This window comes from Pimephales promelas, chromosome 9 (genome assembly GCF_988280905.1).
Source record: "Pimephales promelas chromosome 9, fPimPro1.hap1.1, whole genome shotgun sequence".
Taxonomy (NCBI): domain Eukaryota; kingdom Metazoa; phylum Chordata; class Actinopteri; order Cypriniformes; family Leuciscidae; genus Pimephales; species Pimephales promelas.
The window spans coordinates 36,442,390-36,467,223 of NC_142777.1; the positions used below are offsets into that span (position 1 = coordinate 36,442,390).

Below are 24,834 nucleotides of genomic sequence, written 5' to 3' on the forward strand. Positions count from 1 at the left end.
TTAGGGGTCTGGTGTTTTTCGTCGTATTGTAATTATATAGTTAATTTGCTTGTTCAGTCATGAAAGAAAGAAAATTACTGCTTATTCTGCAGCTTCTTCATTTTCATTTTTTCTTTTATACGTTTAGTGGAAGTTGCTTTTTATTTCGTTTTTATATTTATTTTCAGTTGAAGTCCTAGTATATGACACGTTGCCACTGAAATGGCAGTAAAAAGTAAACCTTTTTTCTGTTGCATGCACTATTTGTTATTTGCCATTTAAAAAAATAAATAAATCGAGTGATTTTCACATGTTTTTGTGAAAAAGTGAGAAACTCTTCAGCGTTTGCACTTGTTGCCCTGGCCATAGTCCTGAATCGCGGTCATTTACTTCATGTATTCTTCTGTATCTCTTTACAACACACAATCTTTTTGAGATTTATAACATATTTTTGTCTGTACTCCTGTTCAAAAGTTTAACTATAGACAATTTCATTTCTAATTAGATGTGTTCATTTTTTGAGTAGATTTGTGAAAAATTATGTTTAGGGAAATCTCTCTTTCTGACTTGATCAGTGTCCATACTGATATGGCCACGTGAAATCACGAAACATATTTATTTTTCCCCTTCTATCTTTATTAACACACACACATTCAATCTTTGTATTATAAATTTGTGTTGTTATGGACTTTTTTAGTGTTATACTTAAGAACTTTAGTAAGAACTTGTATACTAACTTTTCTCAAACATGTCTGACATTAAGAATAAAGGTTTAGTAATTTAAAATTATCTGTAGTTCATCAGACTGGACTCAAAGTGCCGCTGTTGGTCAATCTGTCAGTTTCTAGAGCAGATCTGCTGCAGTTCCACCCCCATCATCTCCATATTATTAGAGAGAGAGACAGAAGCTGAGAGCGCAGTCTGAAGAGGAGAGAGAAGGACAATCACGGAGATACTGTATTTAATACAATTCTCTTGGATTCCAGACTTTTCTTGTTCTTTTCACTTTGGATATATTCATGATCTCCTCCAGCATTTTGGATTGATTTCTTTGCTCTCTGTCTTAATCTTCATCCCGTGATCTTCTGCAAAATGTCGGACAGAACAATGGCGCGGCAAGTACTGCTGTTTATTTGGTTTCTCTCTCTCAGTTCAGCTCTCGGGCAGGTCAGTTACTCCATTCCAGAAGAAATGGCGAAAGGCTCTTTAGTCGGGAACATAGCGCAGGATTTGGGTTTAGATTTAAAGAGACTGAAATCGGGTAAAGCGCGTATTTATACAGGAGACAGCGCTGAATACATCGAGCTGAATAAAGAAAGAGGAGTCCTCTTTATCAAAGAGAGAATAGACCGAGAGGCGCTATGCGGACAGACAACGCCTTGTGCGCTGCATTTACAGATTATTCTGGAAAACCCGATAGAGTTTTACTCTGTTACAATCGAAGTTGTAGATATAAACGACCATTCACCCTCTTTTAAAAGGGATGAGATGAGATTCAGAATCAGCGAGTCAGCTGTAACGGGGGCAGTATTTGTTTTAGAGAGAGCGATGGATTTAGATGTGGGAATAAACGGCCTGCAGACTTATTTACTAAAGCCTTCGGATAATTTTGCATTGAAATTGCAAAGTCAGGCAGACGGTAGTAAGCTTGTAGAAATGGTTCTTCAAAAACCCCTCGATCGTGAAAAGCAAGAGCATTTGTCTCTGGTTCTGACCGCGATAGATGGAGGTGATCCACAATTGTCTGGCACTGCGCAGATATATATTACGGTTTTAGATGCCAACGACAACGCGCCTGTTTTTACGCATAAAATATATAAAGGGAGTATCATTGAAAACGCCCCCAAAGGCACAGTTGTAACGACAGTTAGCGCTTCAGATTTGGACGAGGGCTCAAACGGCAAAGTAAAATATGCTATTACAAATACCCTCGACAATGTTCCAGAATTGTTTGAAATTAACGAAACAAACGGTGAGGTGAGAGTAACAGGGAATATAGATTATGAAAAAGCTCGGCATTATCAAATTCATGTACAGGCGAGCGATGACGGGGGTCTGACTGATTCTTGTAAAATCGATGTAGATGTGATTGATATAAATGACAATAAACCGCTCCTCAACATCATGTCTAAATTAACCACCATATCTGAAAACTCTCATTCTGGAACTGTTGTAACTGTGATAAACGCGCAAGACCCTGATGCTGGTGAAAACGGTCAAATTTATTGTTCAATTAATGAGAATATTCCTTTTACCCTGAAGTCAACAAATAATAATTTCTTCAGTCTGGTGACAGACGGTGATTTAGACCGAGAGAGAGAGTCTGAGTATAACATCAGTGTGACGTGCGCTGATGAGGGCGTGCCCTCTCTCTCCAGCAGCGTCACTCTCTCCTTACAGATATCAGATGTCAATGATAACGCGCCCGTCTTTGAGAAGAGCTCATATGAGGCCTCTGTTCAAGAAAACAACACACCGGGTCTTTCCATATTCACAGTCAGAGCCAGAGACGCAGATTTTAACCAGAATGCCCGTGTGTCTTACATACTGGAGGACTCGTCGGTTAACGGAGTGCCCGTGTCCTCGTTAGTGTCCGTTAGTGCTGATAGTGGAGTCATACATGCAGTGCGATCTTTCGATTACGAGCAGATCAAAGATTTCCAGTTCCGCGTAAAAGCGCAGGACGGAGGCTCTCCTCCTCTCAGCAGCAACGCGAGCGTCAAAATCATCATTCAGGACCAGAATGACAACGCGCCTCAGGTTCTGTACCCGGTCCAGTCAGGAGTTTCTGTGGTGGCTGAAATAGTGCCTCGATCGGCAGATGTGGGTTATCTGGTGACTAAAGTGGTGGCTGTAGATGTGGACTCTGGTCAGAACGCCTGGCTCTCATATAAACTGCAGAAAGCCACAGACAGGGCGCTGTTTGAAGTGGGCGCACAGAATGGAGAAATAAGTACTGTACGCCAAGTGACAGATAAAGATGCTGTCAAACAAAGACTCACTGTTGTAGTGGAGGACAACGGACAGCCCTCTCGATCAGCTACAGTCATTGTTAACGTGGCGGTGGCGGACAGCTTCCCTGAAGTGCTCTCGGAGTTCACTGACTTTACGCACGACAAGGAATACAACGAAAACCTGACTTTCTATCTAGTCTTGGCCTTGGCTGTGGTTTCATTTCTCTTTATCGTGTCTATCATCGCCATACTGTCAGTCAAATGCTACAGATGGAGGCGCGAGCGGATGTTTTATAAATCTGGAGCGAATCTTCCAGTTATTCCGTATTATCCGCCTCTTTACGCAGACGTAGGCGGCACAGGAACTTTACAGCACGTGTACAATTATGAGGTTTGCAGAACCACTGACTCCAGAAAGAGTGATCTGAAATACGTCAGACCTTGCAGTGAGAGCATCATTAGTCTGGACACCAGTGGAACACACACACTCACGCATGCGCAAAGGGAGAGACTGAACTTTGATGATTGTGATGATCAGGTGAGAATTATTTAATAACTAATTAATGAGATATATTTTTATGGATTAATTATTGTTTGAACTGTTAACGCATGTGCTGATACTTTTATGAGAATAATCGTTTCTGCTATTGTAGTAAATGTACATTTTATTTTATATTAATATTTCGGCCAGCTTTTGGTAGTTTTATATTTTCTATCGTTATATTTCTCAAATCATTTCTTCTTTGGGGCCTTGTGTAGTTCAAAATACACTCATGTCATCTCTATTTGTTTATTTATTCGTGTAATTATTCATGTATTTATTCTTTGACGCGTTAAGTAGTACAATTACTTTGCATGTATCCTTGCCAACTTTAAGTTAAGTTTTATTTTCACTTTTTGTCCAAAAATTTATAGCAAATACTCTACCTGCCACTGCTTTTTCTTTGCACGTAAACAACTTTTGTCTGTCTTTGTCATGAAGTGAAAACTCCAGTCAGTTTCGCTGACCATGGTCCTGAAAGCCAGGCAGGCGCGGTCACTTCGTGTATTTTGTTGCATTTCTATAGAACACCAACACGTCTGTTTTAGATTTTCATCTAGTTATCGGTCTGTCCACTTTTTTAAATTTAAAATACACAATTTCAGACGTATCTAGATATACTTTATGCGCACAGTTGTATTTTAGATATGTCTCCTTCTGTCTGTGGTCAAGATATTAAAAAAAACTAATAAGTAAATTCTTGTTTGCTCAATGTTTTCTTTCTTAATTATTTACACAAACTTATACAATAATTTTATTTTACATATATTCGTATATTCATGGGCATTTGTTTGGTTTTATAATTCATAACTTTTAGTAAATTGCTGTCTCAGACATTTCTGACTGAGATAAAGTGTTATTATTTTTTATATTATCTGTAGTTCATCAGACTGGACTCATAGTGCCGCTGTTGGTCAATCTGTCAGTTTATAGAGCAGATCTGCTGCAGTTCCACCCCCATCATCTCCATATTATTAGAGAGAGAGACAGAAGCTGAGAGCGCAGTCTGAAGAGGAGAGAGAAGGACAATCACGGAAATACTGTATTTAATACAATTCTCTTGGATTACAGACTTTTCTTGTTCTTTTCACTTTGGATATATTCATGATCTCCTCCAGCATTTTGGATTGATTTCTTTGCTCTCTGTCTTAATCTTCATCCCGTGATCTTCTGCAAAATGTCGGACAGAACAATGGCGCGGCAAGTACTGCTGTTTATTTGGTTTCTCTCTCTCAGTTCAGCTCTCGGGCAGGTCAGTTACTCCATTCCTGAAGAAATGGCGAAAGGCTCTTTAGTCGGGAACATAGCGCAGGATTTGGGTTTAGATTTAAAGAGACTGAAATCGGGTAAAGCGCGTATTTATACAGGAGACAGCGCTGAATACATCGAGCTGAATAAAGAAAGAGGAGTCCTCCTTATCAAAGAGAGAATAGACCGAGAGGCGCTATGCGGACAGACAACGCCTTGCGCGCTGCATTTACAGATTATACTGGAAAACCCGATGGAATTTTATTCGATCACAGTAGAGATTACAGATATCAACGATAATGCGCCAGTCTTTAAAAAAAACGAAATTAAGTTTGACATAAATGAAATGGCAAAAACGGGGGCTCGGTTTGTCTTAGAGAGAGCGAATGATCTAGATGTTGGCCTCAATAATCTTCAAGATTACACTCTTAGTACGAACGATTTTTTTACTTTAAAACTGCACAATCAACCTGATGGTGAAAAAGCTGTTGAAATGATATTACAGAAGCCATTAGATAGAGAGAAGCAAGATCATATCACACTTTTACTGACAGCAAAGGATGGTGGAGATCCGCATTTGACAGGAACAATGCAGATACAAATTACAGTTATTGACGCCAACGACAATGAACCCGTTTGCAGTCAAGCAGCATATAGAGCGAGTATAGCAGAGAATGCACCATCGGGCACTGTTTTAACCACAGTCAGTGCTTCTGATGCTGATCTGGGCTCTAATGGCATGGTTACATTTTCCATTTCTTCTGATGGTGCACATGATTTGTTTAAGGTAGACGAAACCACTGGAGTCGTGATATTAGTTGGTAAAGTGGATTATGAAAAAAACAAAGTTTATCGAATTGATGTCCAAGCAAAAGACCAAGGTGGACATTCGGATTCTTGTAAAGTTATTATCGACGTCACTGACGTTAATGATAACACACCTGCAATAAACATTATGTCGAGAACAAATAGTGTATCTGAAGATTCTAAACAGGGAACTGTTGTGGCAATATTAACTGTCCAAGACCTCGACACCAGTGAAAATGGAAAGATTACGTGCACAATTGATAAAGACATTCCTTTTATGCTAAAATCAACAGGGAATAATTTCTTCAGTCTAGTGACAGACGGTGATTTAGATCGAGAGAGAGAGTCTGAGTATAACATCAGTGTGACGTGCGCAGATGAGGGCGTGCCCTCTCTCTCCAGCAGCGTCACTCTCTCCTTACAGATATCAGATGTCAATGATAACGCGCCCGTCTTTGAGAAGAGCTCATATGAGGCCTCTGTTCAAGAAAACAACACACCGGGTCTTTCCATATTCACAGTCAGAGCCAGAGACGCAGATTTTAACCAGAATGCCCGTGTGTCTTACATACTGGAGGACTCGTCGGTCAACGGAGTGCCCGTGTCCTCGTTAGTGTCCGTTAGTGCTGATAGTGGAGTCATACATGCAGTGCGATCTTTCGATTACGAGCAGATCAAAGATTTCCAGTTCCGCGTAAAAGCGCAGGACGGAGGCTCTCCTCCTCTCAGCAGCAACGCGAGCGTCAAAATCATCATTCAGGACCAGAATGACAACGCGCCTCAGGTTCTGTACCCGGTCCAGTCAGGTGTTTCTGTGGTGGCTGAAATAGTGCCTCGATCGGCAGATGTGGGTTATCTGGTGACTAAAGTGGTGGCTGTAGATGTGGACTCTGGTCAGAACGCCTGGCTCTCATATAAACTGCAGAAAGCCACAGACAGGGCGCTGTTTGAAGTGGGCGCACAGAATGGAGAAATAAGAACTGTACGCCAAGTGACAGATAAAGATGCTGTCAAACAAAGACTCACTGTTGTAGTGGAGGACAACGGACAGCCCTCTCGGTCAGCTACAGTCATTGTTAACGTGGCGGTGGCGGACAGCTTCCCTGAAGTGCTCTCGGAGTTCACTGACTTTACGCACGACAAGGAATACAACGAGAACCTGACTTTCTATCTAGTCTTGGCTTTGGCTGTGGTTTCATTTCTCTTTATCGTGTCTATCATCGCCATACTGTCAGTCAAATGCTACAGATGGAGGCGCGAGCGGATGTTTTATAAATCTGGAGCGAATCTTCCAGTTATTCCGTATTATCCGTCTCTTTACGCAGACGTAGGCGGCACAGGAACTTTACAGCACGTGTACAATTATGAGGTTTGCAGAACCACTGACTCCAGAAAGAGTGATCTGAAATACGTCAGACCTTGCAGTGAGAGCATCATTAGTCTGGACACCAGTGGGACACAGACACTCACGCATGCGCAAAGGGAGAAACTGACCTTTGATGATTGTGGTGAACAGGTGAGAATTATTTTATAACTAATTTATGTGATATTTTAAAATGTTTCTCGTGATTGAACAATTTTGCTTGACTTTTTGACACTGTCACTGACAGGTTTTCTGAAATGAATCTGCAATTTTAATAAGTGTTTAAATCATTTTAGTTGGAAATTATATGAATTATCTACTATTTATTTTCATATGATTATTATACTCTGATCGACATTTTAGTTTAGCATCTAGTGCAGTTGTGTAATTCAAATATTCATTCTCTTGTTAGAGGTCTGGTGTTTTTCGTCGTGTTGTAATTATATAGTTAATTTGCTTCAGCCATGAAAGAAAGAAAATTGCAGCTTATTCTGCAGCTTCTTCACTTTCTTTTTTATTTATTTTCATAGGTTTAGTGGAATTTGCATTTTATTCCGTTTTTATTTATTTTCAGTTGAAATCCGTATGACGCGTTGCCCCTGAAATGGCAGTAAAAAAAGTAAAAAAAAAAAAAATGTTTCTGTCGCATGCAGAGTTTGTTATTTGCCATTCAAAAAAAAATCTTTGAGTGATTTTCACTTGTTTTTGTGAAGAAGTGAGAAACTCTTCAGCGTTTGCACTTGCTGCCCTGGCCATGGTCCTGAATCGCGGTCATTTACTTCATATATTATTCTGCATCTCTTTACAACACACAATCTTTTTGAGATTTTCAGCATATTTTTGGTCTGTACTCCTGTTCAAAAGTTTAGCTATAGGCTATTTCATTTGTGATTAGATCTGAATAACTGGTATGTCTCTCTTTCTGACTTGATCAGTGTTCATACTGATAGGGCCTCATGAAATCATGAAATATATTTATTTTTCCCCTTCTATCTTTATTAACACAAACACATTCAATCTTTGTATTATAAATATGTGTTGTTATGGACATATTTCGGTGTTATACTTAAGAACTTTAGTAAAAACTTGTATACTGACTTTTCTCAAACTTGTCTGATATTGAGAATAAAGGTTTAGTAATTTTACATTATCTGTAGTTCATCAGACTGGACTCATAGTGCCGCTGTTGGTCAATCTGTCAGTTTCTAGAGCAGATCTGCTGCAGTTCCACCCCCATCATCTCCATATTATTAGAGAGAGAGACAGAAGCTGAGAGCGCAGTCTGAAGAGGAGAGAGAAGGACAATCACGGAGATACTGTATTTAATACAATTCTCTTGGATTCCAGACTTTTCTTGTTCTTTTCACTTTGGATATATTCATGATCTCCTCCAGCATTTTGGATTGATTTCTTTGCTTTCTGTCTTAATCTTCATCCCGTGATCTTCTGCAAAATGTCGGACAGAACAATGGCGCGGCAAGTACTGCTGTTTATTTGGTTTCTCTCTCTCAGTTCAGCTCTCGGGCAGGTCAGTTACTCCATTCCTGAAGAAATGGCGAAAGGCTCTTTAGTCGGGAACATAGCGCAGGATTTGGGTTTAGATTTAAAGAGACTGAAATCGGGTAAAGCGCGTATTTATACAGGAGACAGCGCTGAATACATCGAGCTGAATAAAGAAAGAGGAGTCCTCCTTATCAAAGAGAGAATAGACCGAGAGGCGCTATGCGGACAGACAACGCCTTGCGCGCTGCATTTTCAGATTATTTTAGAAAATCCAATCGAATTTTACCATGTCACTGTCGAGGTAACCGATATAAATGACAATGCTCCTTATTTCAACAAGCCAGATACCTATTTTGAAATAAGCGAGTCTGCTGTAAATGGGGCTAAATTTGATATAGAGCAAGCCGTCGACCAAGATGTCGGGACCAATGCTATTCAAAGCTACATGCTTTCACTGAGCGATCATTTTTCATTAAAGCTGCACAGTCAGGCAGATGGTAGAAAAATAGTTGAGATGGTCTTACAAAAACCACTAGATCGAGAGAATCAGGAAGATATTGCTTTAGTTTTGACAGCGGTTGATGGAGGCGATCCACATCTATCTGGAACAACACAGATTCGTATAAAAGTACTTGATGTTAATGACAACGCGCCTGTTTTCACCCATTCTGTATACAAAGCCACTGTCGTAGAGAATTCGCCGAAAGGGACAGTTGTCATTAGAGTTGAAGCCTCCGATCCGGATCAGAGTTCAAATGGTGAAATTATTTATTCAGTTACCAATACTCACGACGGTGTGCCTGAAATGTTTGAAATAAACAGACACACTGGCGAACTGAGAATAATTGGTGACATCGATTATGAAAAAGCCAGACATTTTCAGATAAATGTTAGAGCGAGTGATCGTGGTGGTCTAACAGATTCAAGTAAAATAATTATCGACGTTTTAGATGTCAATGATAACAAGCCGGTCATCAATATAATGTCAAAGTCAGCTATGTTATCAGAGGATTCTAAGCCTGATACTGTTGTTACTGTAATCAACACGCAAGACGTCGATTCTAATGACAATGGCAAAGTGCAATGCGTTATTAATGAGAATTATCCATTCGCCTTAAAGACGACCACTACTAATTTCTTTAGTTTAGTCACAGACGGTGATTTGGATCGAGAGAGAGAGTCTGAGTATAACATCAGTGTGACGTGCGCTGATGAGGGCGTGCCCTCTCTCTCCAGCAGCGTCACTCTCTCCTTACAGATATCAGATGTCAATGATAACGCGCCCGTCTTTGAGAAGAGCTCATATGAGGCCTCTGTTCAAGAAAACAACACACCGGGTCTTTCCATATTCACAGTCAGAGCCAGAGACGCAGATTTTAACCAGAATGCCCGTGTGTCTTACATACTGGAGGACTCGTCGGTTAACGGAGTGCCCGTGTCCTCGTTAGTGTCCGTTAGTGCTGATAGTGGAGTCATACATGCAGTGCGATCTTTCGATTACGAGCAGATCAAAGATTTCCAATTCCGCGTAAAAGCGCAGGACGGAGGCTCTCCTCCTCTCAGCAGCAACGCGAGCGTCAAAATCATCATTCAGGACCAGAATGACAACGCGCCTCAGGTTCTGTACCCGGTCCAGTCCGGTGTTTCTGTGGTGGCTGAAATAGTGTCTCGATCGGCAGATGTGGGTTATCTGGTGACTAAAGTGGTGGCTGTAGATGTGGACTCTGGTCAGAACGCCTGGCTCTCATATAAACTGCAGAAAGCCACAGACAGGGCGCTGTTTGAAGTGGGCCCACAGAATGGAGAAATAAGAACTGTACGCCAAGTGACAGATAAAGATGCTGTCAAACAAAGACTCACTGTTGTAGTGGAGGACAACGGACAGCCCTCTCGATCAGCTACAGTCATTGTTAACGTGGCGGTGGCGGACAGCTTCCCTGAAGTGCTCTCGGAGTTCACTGACTTTACGCACGACAAGGAATACAACGAGAACCTGACTTTCTATCTAGTCTTGGCCTTGGCTGTGGTTTCATTTCTCTTTATCGTGTCTATCATCGCCATACTGTCAGTCAAATGCTACAGATGGAGGCGCGAGCGGATGTTTTATAAATCTGGAGCGAATCTTCCAGTTATTCCGTATTATCCGCCTCTTTACGCAGACGTAGGCGGCACAGGAACTTTACAGCACGTGTACAATTATGAGGTTTGCAGAACCACTGACTCCAGAAAGAGTGATCTGAAATACGTCAGACCTTGCAGTGAGAGCATCATTAGTCTGGACACCAGTGGAACACACACACTCACGCATGCGCAAAGGGAGAGACTGAACTTTGATGATTGTGATGATCAGGTGAGAGATATTTTATAACTAATTAATGAGATATATTTTTATAGATTAATTATTGTTTGAACTGTTAACGCATGTGCTGATACTTTTATGAGAATAATCGTTTCTGCTATTGTAAATGTACATTTTATTTTATATTAATATTTCGGTCAGCTTTTGGTAGTTTTATATTTTCTATCGTTATATTTCTCAAATCATTTCTTCTTAGGGGCCTTGTGTAGTTCAAAATGCACTCATGTCATCTCTATTTATTTATTTATTCGTGTAATTATTCATGTATTTATTCTTTGATGCGTCAAGTAGTACAATTACTTTGTTACAAAGATCACGGGAAAAAGTGGCAAAACTTTACCAACTTTAAATTAAGTTTTATTTTCCCATTTTTTTCCAAAAATATATAGCAAATACTCTACCTGCCACTGTCATGAAGTGAAAACTCCAGTCAGTTTCGCTGACCATGGTCCTGAAAGCCAGTTAGACTCGGTCACCTCGTGTATTCTGTTGCATTTCTATAGAGCAGACCGTCTTTTTGAGATTTTCATTTTTATCGGTCTGTCTTCTTTTTTAAATTTAAACTACACAATTTCAGACGTATCTAGATATACTTTATGCGCACAGTTGTATTTTAGATATGTATCCTTCTGTCTGTGGTCAAGATATTAAAAAAACTAATAAGTCAATTATTGTTTGCTCAATGTTTTCTTTCTTAATTATTTACACAAACTTGTACAATAATTTTATTTTACATATATTCGTATATTCATGGGCATTTGTTTGGTTTTATAATTCATAACTTTTAGTGAATTGCTGTCTCAGACATTTCTGACTGAGATAAAGTGTTTTTAATTTTATATTATCTGTAGTTCATCAGACTGGACTCATAGTGCCGCTGTTGGTCAATCTGTCAGTTTATAGAGCAGATCTGCTGCAGTTCCACCCCCATCATCTCCATATTATTAGAGAGAGAGACAGAAGCTGAGAGCGCAGTCTGAAGAGGAGAGAGAAGGACAATCACGGAGATACTGTATTTAAAATCCCTTTGGATTTTCAGACTTTTCTTGTTCTTTTCACTTTGGATATATTCATGATCTCCTCCAGCATTTTGGATTGATTTCTTTGCTTTCTGTCTTAATCTTCATCCCGTGATCTTCTGCAAAATGTCGGACAGAACAATGGCGCGGCAAGTACTGCTGTTTATTTGGTTTCTCTCTCTCAGTTCAGCTGTCGGGCAGGTCAGTTACTCCATTCCTGAAGAAATGGCGAAAGGTTCTTTAGTCGGGAACATAGCGCAGGATTTGGGTTTAGATTTAAAGAGACTGAAATCGGGTAAAGCGCGTATTTATACAGGAGACAGCGCTGAATACATCGAGCTGAATAAAGAAAGAGGAGTCCTCCTTATCAAAGAGAGAATAGACCGAGAGGCGCTATGCGGACAGACAACGCCTTGCGCGCTGCATTTACAGATTATACTGGAAAACCCGATGCAACTATACAGAGTAACAGTTGAGATACAAGACATTAATGATAACGCCCCTATGTTTAGCCTTAATGAGATGAAATTTGAAATTAGCGAACTGGCCCAGAGTGGAGCTAAATTTGATTTGGAGATTGCAGTTGACACCGATGTGGGTGTGAATGGCCTTCAAAGATACACACTGAAACCAAGTGACAATTTTATTGTGAAAACTCAAAGTTCACCAGATGGTAGTAAAACGGTCGAAATGGTACTACAGAAACCACTAGATCGTGAAAACCAAGACCGTATTTCTTTATTGTTAACGGCAGTCGATGGCGGCGAGGTCCAAATGTCAGGCACAATGCTAATACACATCACAGTTTTAGATGCGAATGATAACGCGCCTGTTTGCAGTCAATCAGTTTACAAAGCCAGTATAGCCGAGAATTCAGCAAAGGGCACCGTGTTGACCACAGTCAGCGCGTCCGACGCAGACCAGGGTTCTAATGGCGTCGTCACATATTCGTTATCATCTGCCGCGTCCGCTAATCTATTTGATATAGGCCAGTATGACGGCATTCTCAAGTTAACTGGTAACGTTGACTACGAAAAAAATAAACACTATCAGATAGCAATTCAAGCCAGTGATCAAGGTGGACATACCGATTCTTGTAAAGTAATTATTGACGTCACAGATACGAACGACAACAAGCCAGTAATCAGTATAATATCCAAATCAAATGACATTTCTGAAAATGCCCCTCCAGGGACAGTTCTAGCGATGATGAACATTCAAGACGCTGACACAAATGAAAACGGTATCGTAAAATGTGAATTAAATGAAAACATTCCTTTTATCATCCATTCTTCTTCAGATGGATTTTACAGCCTCGTTACTGAGGGCGATTTAGACCGAGAGAGAGAGTCTGAGTATAACATCAGTGTGACGTGCGCTGATGAGGGCGTGCCATCTCTCTCCAGCAGCGTCACTCTCTCCTTACATATATCAGATGTCAATGATAACGCGCCCGTCTTTGAGAGGAGCTCATATGAGGCCTCTGTTCAAGAAAACAACACACCGGGTCTTTCCATATTCACAGTCAGAGCCAGAGACGCAGATTTTAACCAGAATGCCCGTGTGTCTTACATACTGGAGGACTCGTCGGTTAACGGAGTGCCCGTGTCCTCGTTAGTGTCCGTTAGTGCTGATAGTGGAGTCATACATGCAGTGCGATCTTTCGATTACGAGCAGATCAAAGATTTCCAGTTCCGCGTAAAAGCACAGGACGGAGGCTCTCCTCCTCTCAGCAGCAACGCGAGCGTCAAAATCATCATTCAGGACCAGAATGACAACGCGCCTCAGGTTCTGTACCCGGTCCAGTCAGGTGTTTCTGTGGTGGCTGAAATAGTGCCTCGATCGGCAGATGTGGGTTATCTGGTGACTAAAGTGGTGGCTGTAGATGTGGACTCTGGTCAGAACGCCTGGCTCTCATATAAACTGCAGAAAGCCACAGACAGGGCGCTGTTTGAAGTGGGCGCACAGAATGGAGAAATAAGAACTGTACGCCAAGTGACAGATAAAGATGCTGTCAAACAAAGACTCACTGTTGTAGTGGAGGACAACGGACAGCCCTCTCGATCAGCTACAGTCATTGTTAACGTGGCGGTGGCGGACAGCTTCCCTGAAGTGCTCTCGGAGTTCACTGACTTTACGCACGACAAGGAATACAACGAGAACCTGACTTTCTATCTAGTCTTGGCTTTGGCTGTGGTTTCATTTCTCTTTATCGTGTCTATCATCGCCATACTGTCAGTCAAATGCTACAGATGGAGACGCGAGCGGATGTTTTATAAATCTGGAGCGAATCTTCCAGTTATTCCGTATTATCCGCCTCTTTACGCAGACGTAGGCGGCACAGGAACTTTACAGCACGTGTACAATTATGAGGTTTGCAGAACCACTGACTCCAGAAAGAGTGATCTGAAATACGCCAGACCTTGCAGTGAGGGCATCATTAGTCTGGACACCAGTGGAACACAGACTCTCACGCATGCGCAAAGGGAGAGACTAAACATTGAGGATTCTCAAAAGGTGAGGTTTACTTTTTCTGTGTAGTGGTTGTTAAATTTTTGTCTTTTTTTCCATTGCAATGTCCTTTTTTCGTTCAGAGAAATCAGAGAAAGTGCCTAAGGAGTAAACACTCTGTATTTATAACGAAATTAACTTTTTTATATTTTTTTTAATATATTATTATTATTATTAATCAACAGGTTCCAGAATCCACCGAGTAGTGGAGGAGCTATCAGTGCTCTGAATAAATATGTCGCTTTCGTTTCGCTGTCCATGGTGCTGAATCGATGTATTGTCTGCATTCAAGCTCTTGTCTCAAAGCAGATGTCCAGTGACATTGCAAAGACTATTTATAAATGATATGTTGACGTCTGTTACTGTATCATTTGTACTGTATTGCTGAATTCGTTTTGTTTGTATTTGAGAATGAGATTATTTAATCAAACGGTCCAGTAGCCTACCTATTACCAAACAAATACTACGGGGATTGCTGGACAGATTTCGTTACAAAACAATCATTTGGCTAATTTAGATTATTTTCTTTATTTTACACAAATATAAATTCAGGTTTTAATTTTGTTTTATTTATATTTCTCGCTGCATATATATTTTGAGTGTATGCATTTTTTAAAATAATTTAGATGCGTTTTGCAGTAACTCAGAATGGTCTCAGTGTGCCGCTGTGTGTCAGAGAAACGTCTGAGAGCGCATAATTCCAGCAATACCCCCCTCTCTAAATGCACGTATAAAGAAGAAAGAGACTGAGGCGAGTGCATAGCGCACACGGGCATAACACTGAGGACACCGTCGCGGCTTTGAACAGTCGTTTATGGATTTATGTTTAGACGTTGTCTTAGAAATTCCCCACTAGTATTGGACCTATTCTATTTTGGACCTGAACACTTTAAGACTCTGATTTGGATACAACGCGACCGCTTTTATTTGGTCTGGAGCAAAATGTCGGACCGAACAATGGCGCGGCAAGTACTGCTGTTTATTTGGTTTCTCTCTCTCAGTTCAGCTCTCGGGCAGGTCAGTTACTCCATTCCTGAAGAAATGGCGAAAGGCTCTTTAGTCGGGAACATAGCGCAGGATTTGGGTTTAGATTTAAAGAGACTGAAATCGGGTAAAGCGCGTATTTATACAGGAGACAGCGCTGAATACATCGAGCTGAATAAAGAAAGAGGAGTCCTCCTTATCAAAGAGAGAATAGACCGAGAGGCGCTATGCGGACAGACAACGCCTTGCGCGCTGCATTTACAGATTATACTCGATAATCCTATGGAACTGTTTAGGGTAACTGTTGAAATTACAGACATAAATGACAATTCTCCCATTTTCAAAAGAGACGAGAGAAGATTTGAGATAAGCGAATCAGCAGTGGTAGGATCAAAATTCATGCTGGAGAAAGCGATAGATGCAGACATCGGCGATAATGACCTACGGAGTTATTTTCTGCAACCTACTGATCATTTTAATTTAAAAATTCATGGTCAGAGTGATGGGAGTAAAAAGGTTGAAATGATTCTTCAGAAGCCTTTAGACAGAGAAAAACAGGAAAACATGTCTCTGGTATTAACCGCAATAGATGGTGGGGAACCAGCTAAATCAGGCACGGTTCAGATTCATATTACAGTGCTTGATGCAAACGATAATGCTCCAGTTTTTACGAAGCCTATATATAGAGCGATTATCACAGAAAATTCACCGAGCGGCACGTCACTCATCACTGTTAGCGCTTCTGATTCAGATAAAGGGACAAATGGAGAAGTCAGTTATTTAATTGCAAACAGTGACAGCGTATCTGATATTTTTCATATCGATGAAAATGGATTGATGACGTTGGTCGGACAAATTGACTTTGAAACATTTAAGCATTACCAAATTGATATAGAAGCTGTAGATAAAGGTGGGCTGTCTGATTCTAGTAAAATAATGGTCGACGTGATTGATGTAAATGATAATGCGCCGGTCATCACAGTGATGTCCAAATCTAATGCGATACCGGAGGACTCGCCACAGAGTACTGTGATTGCCATCATCAGTGTTAATGATCCGGATTCTGACAGCAACGGTCAGGTTCAGTGCAGTGTCAATGAAAACATTCCTTTTACAATCAAAACGACTTCTAATGGATTTTATAGTATCGTGACTGATAATGATTTGGATCGAGAGAGAGAGTCTGAGTATAACATCAGTGTGACGTGCGCTGATGAGGGCGTGCCCTCTCTCTCCAGCAGCGTCACTCTCTCCTTACAGATATCAGATGTCAATGATAACGCGCCCGTCTTTGAGAAGAGCTCATATGAGGCCTCTGTTCAAGAAAACAACACACCGGGTCTTTCCATATTCACAGTCAGAGCCAGAGACGCAGATTTTAACCAGAATGCCCGTGTGTCTTACATACTGGAGGACTCGTCGGTTAACGGAGTGCCCGTGTCCTCGTTAGTGTCCGTTAGTGCTGATAGTGGAGTCATACATGCAGTGCGATCTTTCGATTACGAGCAGATCAAAGAGTTCCAGTTCCGCGTAAAAGCGCAGGACGGAGGCTCTCCTCCTCTCAGCAGCAACGCGAGCGTCAAAATCATCATTCAAGACCAGAATGACAACGCGCCTCAGGTTCTGTACCCGGTCCAGTCAGGTGTTTCTGTGGTGGCTGAAATAGTGCCTCGATCGGCAGATGTGGGTTATCTGGTGACTAAAGTGGTGGCTGTAGATGTGGACTCTGGTCAGAACGCCTGGCTCTCATATAAACTGCAGAAAGCCACAGACAGGGCGCTGTTTGAAGTGGGCGCACAGAATGGAGAAATACGAACTGTACGCCAAGTGACAGATAAAGATGCTGTCAAACAAAGACTCACTGTTGTAGTGGAGGACAACGGACAGCCCTCTCGATCAGCTACAGTCATTGTTAACGTGGCGGTGGCGGACAGCTTCCCTGAAGTGCTCTCGGAGTTCACTGACTTTACGCACGACAAGGAATACAACGAAAACCTGACTTTCTATCTGGTCTTGGCTTTGGCTGTGGTTTCATTTCTCTTTATCGTGTCTATCATCGCCATACTGTCAGTCAAATGCTACAGATGGAGACGCGAGCGGATGTTTTATAAATCTGGAGCGAATCTTCCAGTTATTCCGTATTATCCGCCTCTTTACGCAGACGTAGGCGGCACAGGAACTTTACAGCACGTGTACAATTATGAGGTTTGCAGAACCACTGACTCCAGAAAGAGTGATCTGAAATACGTCAGACCTTGCAGTGAGAGCATCATTAGTCTGGACACCAGTGGAACACAGACACTCACGCATGCGCAAAGAGGAAATCTGAATAATGATGATTCTTTTGATCAGGTGAGCTCGATTAAATAGTTATTCATTTGATTTTCTGTTTTTCATTTAACTTTTTTTTTCTTTTCCTGACTTCATAAGTTATATATAACTGATGAAAAGTATATATATATATATATATATATATATATATATATATATATATATATATATATACTTTTCAAACTGTATATATATATATAATTGATAAAAAATAACACTGGCAGCTATAGTTGAAATTTACTGTATAATATCATTTTGGTGACTACATTTTTCACACTTTTTCATATTAAAGTCGTACCTTTTCGACTATAGTTAATAGGATATTACATACATAGTCTTTATATATATATATATATATATATATATATATATATATATATATATATATATAGTTAAGTAAAGTAAAGTTTTTTATTATTATTATGCGTATTTGCGCGCATAGGTGAGTCATATAATAAATTGCTCCTGCAATATTTAAATGCCGTTTTATATTTTGCTTTTGACTTTTTTCCTCTCAACATACTTTACGTGTTCAGTTCAAAATATTTTTTATTTATATTTCAGCTGTTTTAACGCAAATGTACACTACAATGGTCGCAGTTCACATAGTTTTTGTATTTCTCTTCATCAGTATTTTTCCGTGTAATATTTCTGTGATGCACTAAGTGCCGCTGTTGGTCAGTATGTTCGTGTTTTAAACACTCATTTTTAGATCCTCCTCCACTTTCTGACATCATACAGTCTGCAGAATATCTCTTTCATTCGGACGGTCTCTTTTAACACTGAAGCGTCGAGACATTCGCTTCTCAGTGTTTTCGGGTGAAGTTTGATTTTTCACCCTTTTTAAATCTTTTGTTCTTTGTCTTTTCTTCCGTATGGAATAGAAGATTTGGATGATGTCGGTTCTTTGTTGTTTTTACGCCCAGAGAGGCGCATCTTCGACGCGGATTTCATCATGGCTAATGCAGCGTCTCGTGCTCTGCGTCTTTGTCATGGCCGTTGCGCGCGGGCAGGTCCGTTATTCTATTCCAGAGGAGATGACAAAGGGCTCTCTGGTGGGAAATATCGTTCAGGATCTCGGTTTGGATGTTAAGAGGCTGAAATCTGGTCGAGCGCGGATCTTTACGGAGGACAGTCGTGAGTACATCGGTCTGAATGTGGATAAAGGGACGCTGATAGTGAAAGAGAGGATAGATAGAGAGGAGCTGTGCGCGCAAGTGTCTCCCTGCTCCTTACATTTTCAGATCATTCTAGAAAACCCCATGGAGCTGCATAGAATTGATGTAGAAATATTAGATATCAATGATCATGCTCCTTCTTTCACTAACAAAGAGATTACTTTTCAAATAAGTGAACTTGCTTTGTCAGGGGCTCGATATTCAATCGATAGCGCAAATGATCCAGATGTAGGTCTAAATTCTCTTCAGACATATAAATTAACTCCAAACGACAATTTTGTGCTCAAAACGTTGTCACACACTGATGGTACTAAATATGTGGAAATGGTCTTGCAGACATCATTAGATAGAGAAAAACATGAGGTGCATGATCTGATTTTGACGGCGTTTGATGGTGGAACGCCCCAGAAAACCGGGACAGTAAAAATAAACGTCAGTGTCTTGGATGCAAATGACAATGCGCCTGTTTTTAGTCAATCTGTATATACTGCACTTGTCGCTGAAAATGCGCAAAAGGGTTCATTAGTCGTAAAGGTTAGTGCAACTGACGCAGATCAAGGAACAAATAAACAAGTGTCCTATTCATTTTCACAAAACAGCAAAAACATCTTGAATATTTTCAGTATTGAACCCAATAATGGTGATATTATTGTTGTTGCCGGTCTAGACTTTGAAAAATCCAAGAAATACGAACTGAATGTGGTGGCAACAGACAATGGGGGGTTAACAGATACTGCTAAAGTGATGGTGGAAATTACAGATGTTAATGACAATGCCCCTGTAATTAGTGTAATATCTTTGACAAACCCTTTACCAGAAAACTCAGCTCCTGAAATCGTGATAGCGATGCTAAATGTCAAAGATTTGGATTCAGGGAAAAATGGACAGGTGAGATGTTTAATTAATCCGAGTTTACCATTTCAAATCAGACAATCATCCTCAAATTTCTATAGTTTGATCACTGATCAGCCTTTAGACCGTGAAAATATGTCTGAATATAATATCACAATAACTGCTATTGATGAGGGCTCGCCATCTTTCTCTACTAATAAAACACTGACTCTGAAAATCTCTGATGTCAATGACAACGCCCCTGTGTTTCAGCGTCAGTCATACACCGCATATGTGCTGGAAAATAATTCCCCCGGAGTCTCTGTTTTATCTGTTAAAGCGCATGACAAAGACTCTGACAATAACGCGCGCGTTTCATATTTTCTAGAGGATGTTCTCGTGAATGGCGTCTCTGCCTCGACTTATATTTCAGTGAATGCAGAGAGCGGAGAGATTCTTGCTGTTCGTTCTTTTGATTATGAGCAAACAAAAGAGTTTAACATTCGCGTAAAAGCGCAGGACGGAGGCTCTCCTCCTCTCAGCAACAACGCGAGCGTCAAAATAATCATTCAGGACCAGAATGACAACGCGCCTCAGGTTCTGTACCCGGTCCAGTCAGGTGTTTCTGTGGTGGCTGAAATAGTGCCTCGATCGGCAGATGTGGGTTATCTGGTGACTAAAGTGGTGGCTGTAGATGTGGACTCTGGTCAGAACGCCTGGCTCTCATATAAACTGCAGAAAGCCACAGACAGGGCGCTGTTTGAAGTGGGCGCACAGAATGGAGAAATAAGAACTGTACGCCAAGTGACAGATAAAGATGCTGTCAAACAAAGACTCACTGTTGTAGTGGAGGACAACGGACAGCCCTCTCGATCAGCTACAGTCATTGTTAACGTGGCGGTGGCGGACAGCTTCCCTGAAGTGCTCTCGGAGTTCACTGACTTTACGCACGACAAGGAATACAACGAGAACCTGACTTTCTATCTAGTCTTGGCTTTGGCTGTGGTTTCATTTCTCTTTATCGTGTCTATCATCGCCATACTGTCAGTCAAATGCTACAGATGGAGACGCGAGCGGATGTTTTATAAATCTGGAGCGAATCTTCCAGTTATTCCGTATTATCCGCCTCTTTACGCAGACGTAGGCGGCACAGGAACTTTACAGCACGTGTACAATTATGAGGTTTGCAGAACCACTGACTCCAGAAAGAGTGATCTGAAATACGTCAGACCTTGCAGTGAGAGCATCATTAGTCTGGACACCAGTGGGACACAGACACTCACGCATGCGCAAAGAGGAAAACTGAATAATGATGATTCTTTTGATCAGGTGAGCTCGATTCAATAGTTATGCATATGATTTTCTGTTTTTCATTTAACTATTATTTTTCTTTTTCTAACTTTATCAGTTTATTGATGTGCACTATACAGATATATGTCTTGGTTATTATTATTAATGCAAAAACACTGGCAGTTGAAATTGTACTAATCATTTTGGTGAATACTTTTTTCAAAGTTTCATATAATAATCGTACCTTTTTGACTATAGTTAATAGGAAGTTACATAGTCTTTAAAAAATATATATTTATACACTCAGTCAAGTAAAAAAAAAAATATTCTGCGTATTTGTGCGCATGGGTAAGTCATATAATGAATTGCTCCTGCAATATTTAAATGCTATTTTATATTTTGCTTTTGATTATTTCCCTCTCATCATAATATAAGTGTTCGGTTCAAATATATTTTATTTATATTACAGCTGTTTTAACGCAAATGTACACTACAATGGTCGCAGTTCACATAGTTTTTGTATGTCTCTTCATCAGTATTTTTCCGTGTAATATTTCTGTGATGCACTAAGTGCCGCTGTTGGTCAGTATGTTCGTCTTTTAAACACTCATTTTTAGATCCTCCTCCACTTTCTGACATCATACAGTCTGCAGAATATCTCTTTCATTCGGACGGTCTCTTTTTAACACTGAAGCGTCGAGACATTCGCTTCTCAGTGTTTTCGGGTGAAGTTTGATTTTTCACCCTTTTTAAATCTTTTGTTCTTTGTCTTTTCTTCTGTATGGAATAGAAGATTTGGATGATGTCGGTTCTTTGTTGTTTTTACGCCCAGAGAGGCGCTTCTTCGACGCGGATTTCATCATGGCTAATGCAGCGTCTCGTGCTCTGCGTCTTTGTCATGGCCGTTGCGCGCGGGCAGGTCCGTTATTCTATTCCAGAGGAGATGACAAAGGGCTCTCTGGTGGGAAATATCGTTCAGGATCTCGGTTTGGATGTTAAGAGGCTGAAATCTGGTCGAGCTCGGATTTTTACGGAGGACAGTCGTGAGTACATCGGTCTGAATGTGGATAAAGGGACGCTGATAGTGAAAGAGAGGATAGATAGAGAGGAGCTGTGCGCGCAAGTGTCTCCCTGCTCCTTACATTTTCAGATCATTCTAGAAAACCCCATGGAGCTGCATAGAATTGATGTAGAAATATTAGATATTAATGATCATGCTCCAGTTTTCATGAAAAAAGAGATTACTTTTCAAATAATTGAATCTGCTTTGTCAGGGGCTCGATATTCAATCGATAGCGCGAAAGATCCAGATGTTGGTCTAAATTCTCTTCAAACATATAAATTATCTCCATCTGATCATTTTACAGTTAAAATACCTGCTCATCTCGACGAAACAAAATACATAGAGATTATTTTGCAAAAAACCCTTGACAGAGAAACGGCAGAGGAACATAAATTGATCTTGACTGCATTCGACGGCGGAAACCCTCAAAAAACGGGCACTATCAAAATAAACGTTATTGTTTTAGATGCAAATGACAATGCGCCTGTTTTCAGTCAGTCGGTCTATAGAGCTTTAATTCCAGAGAATTATTCTAAAGGATCCACTGTGTTAAAGGTTAGTGCAACTGATGGAGACGTGGGGTCTAATGGAGAGGTTACATATTCTTTTACCCAGAGCAGTGAAAGCTCTTTTGGCCTTTTTAACATTGATTCCATTTCTGGAGAAATTACAGTTAATGGTCAGTTGGATTTCGAGAAATCAAAAAAATATGAATTATCCGTGGAAGCAACAGACAAAGGCGGATTAAGTGATACCAGTAAAGTTCATATTGAAATTACTGATATAAATGACAATGCTCCAATAATAAGCGTAATTTCATTTTCAAGCCCAGTGCCGGAGAATTCAGCGCCAGAGACTGTAATAGCAATGTTGAATGTCAAAGATTTAGATTCGGGTAAAAACGGAATAGTAAAGTGCTTCATTCCTCATAATTTACCGTTTAAAATAAAATCATCAACCCCGAATTTCTACAGTTTGGTCACTGATGAGCTTTTGGATCGGGAGTTGATCTCAGAATATAATATCACAATAACTGCTATAGATGAGGGCTCGCCATCTTTCTCTACTAATAAAACACTGACTCTGAAAATCTCTGATGTCAATGACAACGCCCCTGTGTTTCAGCGTCAGTCATACACCGCATTTGTGCTGGAAAATAATTCCCCGGGAGTCTCTGTTTTATCTGTTAAAGCGCATGACAAAGACTCTGGCAATAACGCGCGCGTTTCATATTTTCTAGAGGATGTTCTCGTGAATGGCGTCTCTGCCTCGACTTATATTTCAGTGAATGCAGAGAGCGGAGAGATTCTTGCTGTTCGTTCTTTTGATTATGAGCAAACAAAAGAGTTTAACATTCGCGTAAAAGCGCAGGACGGAGGCTCTCCTCCTCTCAGCAGCAACGCGAGCGTCAAAATCATCATTCAGGACCAGAATGACAACGCGCCTCAGGTTCTGTACCCGGTCCAGTCAGGTGTTTCTGTGGTGGCTGAAATAGTGCCTCGATCGGCAGATGTGGGTTATCTGGTGACTAAAGTGGTGGCTGTAGATGTGGACTCTGGTCAGAACGCCTGGCTCTCATATAAACTGCAGAAAGCCACAGACAGGGCGCTGTTTGAAGTGGGCGCACAGAATGGAGAAATAAGAACTGTACGCCAAGTGACAGATAAAGATGCTGTCAAACAAAGACTCACTGTTGTAGTGGAGGACAACGGACAGCCCTCTCGATCAGCTACAGTCATTGTTAACGTGGCGGTGGCGGACAGCTTCCCTGAAGTGCTCTCGGAGTTCACTGACTTTACGCACGACAAGGAATACAACGAGAACCTGACTTTCTATCTAGTCTTGGCTTTGGCTGTGGTTTCATTTCTCTTTATCGTGTCTATCATCGCCATACTGTCAGTCAAATGCTACAGATGGAGACGCGAGCGGATGTTTTATAAATCTGGAGCGAATCTTCCAGTTATTCCGTATTATCCGCCTCTTTACGCAGACGTAGGCGGCACAGGAACTTTACAGCACGTGTACAATTATGAGGTTTGCAGAACCACTGACTCCAGAAAGAGTGATCTGAAATACGTCAGACCTTGCAGTGAGAGCATCATTAGTCTGGACACCAGTGGAACACACACACTCACGCATGCGCAAAGAGGAAAACTGAATAATGATGATTCTTTTGATCAGGTGAGCTCCTGTAACTAATTATGAATAAGCTTTCCTTGTGTCCATTTGATTATTTATTTATTTTTTCACTTTCCGAGTTTCTCGGTTTTATTGATGTTAATTGTATTTTTATTTTTTTTAACGGTGAACTTTTGTTGACATTTTCTTTACTCATATGATTTTGGTGACTATCATTTTTTCACTATTGTTTATTTTAAAAACATAACATTTCAATATTGTGTAGAAAATTAGATGCACGGTATTTTAAATATATTTTCTAGTTGCACTCAGTCATGTAAGAGGCTGAAATTGTAAGTATGTGTGCGCGCATGGGTGAATCGCACCTGCATTATTTAAAGGCTATATTATATTTTCTGCTTTGCATATTATACTTATATTTCTGCTTTTCTGTTTTTGACCATTTTCCTTTCATCATATTTTAGGCGTTTTGTTGGAATTTTTTTTTTTTTTAAATCTGTCTTAACGACAAATGTACAGTATACTCTGGTTTAATTTATTTCTCTTTTTTACTGTCTCTAACAGTATTTTTCTGTGTAATATTTCTGTGATGCACTAAGTGCCGCTGTTGGTCAGTATGTTCGTCTTTTAAACACTCATTTTTAGATCCTCCTCCTCTTTCTGACATCATACAGTCTGCAGAATATCTCTTTCATTCGGACGGTCTCTTTTTAACACTGAAGCGTCGAGACATT

General features: G+C 40.6%; 3 protein-coding genes across 26 annotated transcripts in view; all 3 read left to right on the plus strand.

Moving 5' to 3' along the window:
• Window positions 1-24,834, plus strand: part of LOC120473285 (protocadherin gamma-A11) — a 171,708-nt gene that overhangs the window by 98,514 nt on the left and 48,360 nt on the right. The window contains exon 1 of one of the 24 annotated variants that reach the window (XM_089135096.1): window positions 4,447-7,045. The exons of 19 other annotated variants lie outside the window; for them this stretch is intronic. In XM_089135096.1, coding sequence (XP_088991222.1) covers window positions 4,652-7,045 — 2,394 coding nt within the window. In that variant the 5' untranslated portion in view covers window positions 4,447-4,651. Of the gene's footprint in view, window positions 1-4,446; window positions 7,046-8,136; window positions 10,746-11,729; window positions 14,291-18,346; window positions 20,938-21,558; window positions 24,143-24,834 lie in introns of those variants that run through there. 4 more of the 24 variants (XM_089135090.1, XM_089135097.1, XM_089135085.1 and 1 more) reach the window with 4 other exon arrangements.
• On the plus strand, window positions 855-3,745 carry LOC148977605 (protocadherin beta-16-like). The gene has a single exon (XM_089135079.1). The coding sequence runs from the start codon at window positions 1,072-1,074 to the stop codon at window positions 3,484-3,486; it is 2,415 nt and encodes an 804-aa protein (XP_088991205.1). The 5' UTR covers window positions 855-1,071; the 3' UTR covers window positions 3,487-3,745.
• On the plus strand, window positions 14,478-17,657 carry LOC148977606 (protocadherin beta-16-like). The gene has a single exon (XM_089135080.1). The coding sequence runs from the start codon at window positions 15,107-15,109 to the stop codon at window positions 17,636-17,638; it is 2,532 nt and encodes an 843-aa protein (XP_088991206.1). The 5' UTR covers window positions 14,478-15,106; the 3' UTR covers window positions 17,639-17,657.

Bases quoted from the DNA above. Each gene is read 5' to 3' on its own strand.
- LOC148977605 (XM_089135079.1), top strand. From the start codon at position 1,072: ATGTCGGACAGAACAATGGCGCGGCAAGTACTGCTGTTTATTTGGTTT.
- LOC148977606 (XM_089135080.1), top strand. From the start codon at position 15,107: ATGTTTAGACGTTGTCTTAGAAATTCCCCACTAGTATTGGACCTATTC.